This window comes from Ammodytes marinus, assembly GCF_949987685.1.
Source record: "Ammodytes marinus genome assembly, chromosome: 7".
In the NCBI taxonomy this organism is placed as follows: domain Eukaryota; kingdom Metazoa; phylum Chordata; class Actinopteri; order Uranoscopiformes; family Ammodytidae; genus Ammodytes; species Ammodytes marinus.
This window is the reverse complement of record NC_137211.1, coordinates 3040979-3048478: the sequence shown is the minus strand read 5'-3', so window position 1 is coordinate 3048478 and position 7500 is coordinate 3040979. Positions and strand designations below refer to the sequence as shown.

The following is a 7500-nucleotide window of genomic DNA, read 5'->3' as shown; positions in this document are numbered from 1 at the left end:
CTGAATGTACATTATGGACCTTCTGATTTATACTAGTATGAAAGAAGACATGTTATGGAAGCAAAATAAGACAAAGAAAATCCTATAAATTGACCAGTGCTTGAGTGTGAAAGACGACATGTTATGTTTGTAAAAAAAAACTCAAAATTAAATTGACCAGGGCTTAAAAAATGTATTTCGGGGCGACTGTGGCTCAGTTGGTAGAGCGGGTCGGCCGATGATCAAAGGGTTGGAGGTTCGATCCCCGCCCCGGCCACCTTTGTCATAGTTGTTGTGTCCTCGGGCAAGACACTTCACCCACCTTGTCTCGTGTGAATGTCGATAGTTAGCCTGCTATCGGTGTATGAATGTGTGTGTGAATGGTAACGTGGGAATGGGAACAGGTCTCCCTTGCAAAAGAGTCTTCGGTCTCAATGGGATTTACCTGTATAAATAAAGGTTAAAAAAAAAAAAAAAATGTGTATTAACCTTATTATGCTATTTGCACATTTCTAAACACATTTCATTTTTTCTGTCTCTTACAGATTAGCTAAGGAAGGCTTGGGACGAGACTGTGTGTGAATCTACATTGGAGTTGCCGTGCGTCAAGACGTCACTGCCACTGCCTACTCTTAAGACATCTTAGCCTGCACTGTCTTTGCCCTGGGACACTTCACTAGGGGTGGAACTAGGAGGTGGAAGTGTGACACTTATCCTAGAAGGGCTTTTTGAACTGAAAAGTGCGTCGAACTCTTCACATCTTTCAGTTTCGCACAAACGGTGATGACAAGAAACAAAAAAAAACTTTCCAATTTTTTTTTTTTTTTTTTTTTTTTTTCTTTTTTTACTGCTACGATATTGTCTTAAAACTACTGCGACCAGTAAGCATATACTGTATGAGACTCTGAAGCAGCTATCAATGTAGGTTTTGCAATACTTACACTCACTCACTCACACACACACACACACACACACACACACGCACACAAACACACACACACACACACACACACACTTACACACTCACTCTGACCTGTGTACTGTGCCTCTGCCCACACTCACTCTCACTAATGTAGGTTTTGCGATACTTACACTCACTCACACGCACACACGTACACATGCTCACACACACTTTCTCACACACGTACACATGCCAACACTCACTCACTCACTCACTCACTCACTCACTCACTCACTCACTCACTCACTCACACGCACACACGTACACATGCCCACACACACTTACTCACTCACTCACTCACTCACACGCACACACGTACACATGCCCACACACACTTACTCACTCCCTCACTCACTCACTCACTCACACACACACACACTCACTCACTCACACACACACACACACACACACACACACACACACACACACACATGCTGCAACTTTTACCAGTTGATTACTGGTATAACAATACTTATACATGTTGCGATCACAACTTCATCACTCACCATTTCCGACGTACATCCGTGTTTCAAAGATATATTTTTTTTTTTTACTACAGTTTTGTTTGTAGATTCACGTGTGCTACATCCCATAATATGTAAACCAGGAAAGCACAGACACATGCACAGAGGCTGTCTATGTCTATCTCAACCAGGAAAGCACAGACACATGCACAGAGGCTGTCTATGTCTATCTCTTCAGGAATCATTTTTTTTATCACAAATGTGCTGTTTGTACAAATATATATATTTTTTTTTTTTGTTTTTTTTTGTAAATTTTTTGAATTCGGGTTTTTAGATCTGGAAAATATCGAAAAAATTTACATGACGGGTTGCACCATTTATGTATAATTAACCTTGATTTTTACAGTATCAAGCTGGCAATTCATTTCAGGGATGTTGGGTAAATTCTCAACTATATATGTAGTTCTTAATATGTAAATATAAAGTATATGGTTAGTGAGTTACGCAATGTCCACTGGCTAACCTGGTAGGGGTGGTAGGATGTCCTAGAGGAAAGGTGGCCGACCAGTAACCATGAGGTCGCTGGTTCGATCCCCGGCACCGGACAGGAGGGTGTTGGTAGTAAAACTAGCAGAGGCTTGTATTACGCCTACGGTGCCCCACTATCTCTACCATTGTGTCCTTGAGCAAGACACTTAACCCCAAAACTGCTCCAGGGGCGCTGTACTATGGCTGACCCTGCGCTCTGACCCCCTCTGGAGTGTGGGAACTTGAGAGGGGATATGAGAAAAGACAAATTTCAATGTCTAACCATTGACTATTAAAGTAACTTAAAGGGACACTGTGTAACATTTTAAGTAATGCATTAGCTTAAATCAATATCCTCATTCATAAATATGTCCTCATTGGTGTAAAATCACCTCTACCAACAATCTGAATTATCCTCCTGAGCGGAGAATTACAAATATTAATATTACATTTTGTACATTGAGAGGGTAAGTCGTATGGAGGAATCCATGTTTTTGGAATGTCATCAGGTGCATTGTTTAAAATTTAGAATTGTTCTTGTCCTTGAAGGCCAGTGTAGCTTCTGTTATTATTCAAAAGGGTTTGGGTTACCCAGGGAGCGTTGCATTCTAGAACTTTCTTGATGATGTCATATTACACACTGCCCCTTTAACACAAACACAAACGGGTCTAAAAGAAAACCACAGTAGATATATATGTAAACATCTCGTCACTGCCTAATTAGCATGTGTGATCGCTAGGTGTTTCTATCGGCGGCTAAAAACTGTGATTTTAAGGAGTTTTCTGCGTTTTTTTTTTTTTTGTCAAATTGGGGCGACTGTGGCTCAGGTGGTAGAGCGGGTCGGCCAATGATCGAAGGGTTGGAGGTTCGATCCCCGCCCTGCCACTTGTGTCATGGTTGTTGTTGTGTCCTTGTGCAAGACACTTCACCCACCTTGCCTCGTGTGAATGTCGATAGTTAGCCTGCTGCTATCGGTGTATGAATGTGTGTGTGAATGGTAACGTGGGAAAGGAAAACAGGTCTCCCTTGTAAAAGAGTCTTCGGTCTCAATGGGATTTACCTGTATAAATAAAGGTTAAAAAAAAAATTAAATTCAGAGTGATTTTGTTAGTGCTAGGCTTACAGCTGTTTACCATCAGAGCCTCCTACAATAAGCGATTTTGAGTTATTTCGATTCATCCATTTTTATTTGTATTACAATACTTTTTATCTTGACTTCTTAACCCTTCAAAGGTTGGTCACATTTTCACCTCTCTGTGTCTCTGCAAACATCAAAACCTACGTTGTTTTTTCGGAGACAGATTTTGCCTCAAGAAGTTTTTGAGGAAAAACTAATGACTTTGGGAGGAAATCTCTGAGGCATTCTGTGGTGTTGGAAAATAACTTTTTTTTTGCTGTGGAACATTGTGAAAAACCAAAAAAGTACAGCACACACACACACACACACACAAACACACACACACACAGGAAGAAAGATACACACACACACACACACATACACACACAGGAAGAAAGACACACACACACACACACACACACACACATACACACACAGGAAGAAAGACACACACACACACACACACACACACACATACACACACAGGAAGAAAGACACACACACACACACACACACACACACAAACCTTTTTTGCTGTTGAACAGCAAAACATTTTTGAACATTGTTAGTTTTATAGCTTTTATCACTATGGGGGAAAAACAAGTTGGACCAAGTTTTTATTCTAATTTTTTTTCAATATTTTTGTTTTGTCCCTCCTGTGATACGAAATTGAAAACAGACGCCATCTATCCATCTATCCATCTATCAATCTATCAATCTATCAATCTATCCATCTATTCATCCATCCATCATCTCTGTAATATACCTCTCATTCTCTGTCTCTCCTTGTCTTGTGAAAGTTTATTTTTCTGGAGCTTTCTTGATCGAGTTCACAAAAAGGAAATAAAAATTGTTACAACTTGAACACCCTTTGTTTTTGTTTGGTCTTCTTTGTTTCACACACACACACACACACACACACACACACACACACACACACACACACACACATACACACACACACACACACACACACACACACCTACACACACACATACACACACACACAACCGATTTCTGACCGTTAAAGATGGCTTTACACTACAGCCCGATTAATACTTTATTTAATTTTGTATTTACTAAGCTGATAGAGGGGGCGCCTTTAGCTCAGTTGGTAGGGCGTCCCCCCCCCATGGGCCTCGGCCAGCAGCGGACCCAGCTTCGATTCCACCCGCGGTCGTTCTCTGCATGTCACTCCCCTCTCTGCCCCATTTCAACTCTGTCTCTACACTATCAATAAAGCATAAAAATGCCAAAAAAAATATCTTAAAAAAAAAAAAAATAATAAGCTGATAGCAATACAGCTCTGGAAAAAATTAAGAGACCAGTCTGGATTTTTCTTCAATCTTCATCTCTAGATTACTTAATGGAAAATGCTCTTTAATGACAATATTTTTGGGGGGAATTTGGTAGAAATGTTGTCAGTAGTTTATAGAATAAAACCAAAATGTTCATTCTACTCAAACATATGTCTATAAATAGTAAAACGAGAGACACTGAATATTTGGAGTGGTCTCTTAATTTTTTCCAGAGTTGTATGTCGAACTAACTGCATACATTCCAAAAACATGGCGCAATGTACCTAAAATGTCTAGTTTTCGTTTAGTTAAAGGCCATGGCAACCCAAATGCACTACATCCTTCTAACTATGTTAATTAGGGGATTAATCTGACTGTTATCTATTAAAGACCTACTTCACCGGTTGGAATATGAAGGTGTATTGAACTCGGAGACCCTATGTAGTATAAATGTGCAAAAAAAAAATTAAATCGGATCATCTTAGCCTGAGAAAAGGCAGAAAGAGTGTTTTATGGTCTCACTTAGGCCTTTCACACCAAAAAGAACCGTGAGCCAGTTCCGGGCTGGTGCTGGGGCCAGTTCAAAACTGGTTACAGCCTTATCCCAGTTATGAACCGGTTGGTTTCACATCGACCGGAGACAGCCATGGAGCCGGCAAGAGAGCAACGTCATGACGTCACTGTAAACGTGTGTGTACGTCGCCCGACGCCGCTGCTCTTGTGGCTAACGCTAAAGCTACCGCTAGCTTTAAGCACAACAACAGCGGCAAATACGTCTTATTTTTACACGTTTAGGCTCTCACCTTGTGTGTGTGTGTGTGTGTGTGTGTGTGTGTGTGTGTGTGTGTGTGTCTCCGTTTGTCGCGCTGCTCGGCTCAGTGGGCTCTGTGTTTATATGTCCATGCTGTGAAGGTGCTGCCTGCTTCTGCGTTTACTTTCATGTTACTTCAAAATAAAAGCCAACTCACGTTTGTCCAGTGAAATGCTAATGTGAAGCCAGTGAAATGCTTTTAATGTGAAGCCGCAGCCTTAATGCTCTATTTGTAACTTAACTGCTGCGCGCTGATCTAAAGATAGTGTTTTTCAATATAGAAAGCCGTGTCTCTGGCATTACCGCTGGTGACACAAGTTTATTTTGCTAAAAAAAAACGGCACATTGTCCGGCACAAACGTAGTCTTTGTCCCACATCTGGTGAATTGGGATCTGGTCACCCTACTTTGCAAACAGGACCCATACAACAGCGTATTTTCGCCGGTCAATTTGATCGCTACGTTCGGTAATTATGTTATGTTTACGTCTCGTAGTAGCGGTGTTTTTAAATATGGCGGGCATGAGGTTTGAGTTGGTCTGGTTGGTCAGGATAATCCCTCCCCCGGCCGCTGGCGCAAGCAGTTCTTACCTCAAACCCTGCTCAATCCTGGGGTATGAGTTGAACCGGTTTTTACGGCCCGGAGCAGGCTTTCTGGCGGTGTGAAACCAAAACACTGGTTCTAGCTCCGAACTAGCCCAAACTAGTGTGTGTGTGTGTGTGTGTGTGTGTGTGTGTGTGTGTGTGTGTGTGTGTGTCTGAAATGTGTTGACCTGTAACCACTACACCACGCTGAAATGTGTTTAGACCTGCAGCCAACACACAAAGCTTTAGTTTCTCCTTTATAATTGCGTAAACTCAAATTTTTTTTCTTTTCAAAGTTCCAAAAATAGATCCTTCTCTATTTGGCGTGGGGTTGAGACATTACACTTGAAATGAAGCCAATACTACTTTTAAACCGGAACTGAACTTTGAAAGGAAACGCAAGCTGTAGTATTTCAACACTTTTCTGACTCATATCAGAGCGGCCAAGTCTCACGCTTTGGCCGTGAGACACACGCATATCAACCAGTTCACACGCTCACACGCCACACCTCCAATTTCTCACGCAGAGAAATGAATCCCCGTAATATATATATATATTTTTTTGGTACTTTTACTTTGAAAGTCTTATTTTGAAAAGCTAAACGGACTGAGTTCCGTGACATCCTCTTTCTGCCATGCTTTCTGCACGCGCGGTTTCTTTATAGGTACATGGCCGTGTGCAGCCAGTGTGCAGCCATGGTAGCCGCAGCAGCCACTTGGCAAACCACCACGGCCACGCCCCCTGGACACTACAAAACAAAGGTTGCGTTCCGAATCGCATACTTTCTACTATATAGTATGTAGAAAAAAGATTTAGGATGTCCCGATTCTAGTGGCCAGATTTAGGATGGTTAGAATACCCGGATGGTCTACTTCATGCGGCCAAGATTGTTAGTGTTGAAAAGTGCATCCTATTTGGGTCGATTCTGACCCACAATCCAGTGCGCACGTGAAGTGACGTAACATCGACGAAGTCTATAGGTCCATGTTATGAAAACAAACGGGGATGCGACGGATATAAAAGCAAGAGGCAAGATCAAGGCGCAATGTTATGATGAAATAAGAGAGAAAAGTACGTCCCAATAGTATGCCTACTGCATCCTAACTAGATTCTTTTTATCGTCGGATGTAGTATGTAGAATAGAAAAAAGAAAGAGTATGCGATTCGGAACGCAACCTATTAAAAGCCCGCCGCCTCCCAGTCCCGCCTTTTGTTCAAATTATATGGAAAATTAATGACAACAAGGACGCCGGTATTAAATGAACAAAGAGGTAAGAACACCTTAATTCAAATCAGTCACTTCACTTGATATATTCAAGCTTGTTTTGCATTATGTTATTGGGCTGGTTGACACACCAACACATTTTTGTTCTAAAATGTTGTCAACATTAATTGAATGAATGTATTGAGTAACTAAGCTTAGAGGTTACTGTGGGAAAAATATGTTCTGAGAAGACATCAAGTGTCATGGATTTAATATAATAATGGTGAATTGAAATTGGATAATTGGATAACCCATACAATGTTGAATACATATAGAATAATTACCTTTATTACAGTTTAACCAAATGTTTTAACAATAGGCTACAGGAGATATTTGAAAGCACTAAACATGCATTGTAGGCTATTCAATTAAATTTGTGTCAGCGAAACCGTGAATGTTCTCTTTTACTTTACATAAAAATGAATGCAGAAAAGGCACACATTGCTTCATAGAAATTCACCAGAATGCAGGAAATTAAGTGTTTAATGCTCAA

At 41.0% G+C, this 7500-nt stretch overlaps 1 protein-coding gene across 4 annotated transcripts in view; it reads left to right on the top strand.

Moving 5' to 3' along the window:
- Positions 1-3869, top strand: part of LOC307253216 (cryptochrome-1-like) — a 36325-nt gene extending 32456 nt beyond the window's left edge. For all 4 annotated transcript variants that reach the window (XM_080031143.1, XM_080031142.1, XM_080031141.1 and 1 more), the window contains one exon: positions 525-3869. In XM_080031143.1, coding sequence (XP_079887269.1) covers positions 525-533 — 9 coding nt within the window. In that variant the 3' untranslated portion in view covers positions 534-3869. The remainder of the gene's footprint in view (positions 1-524) is intronic.
- The last annotated feature ends 3631 nt before the right edge of the window (positions 3870-7500 follow it).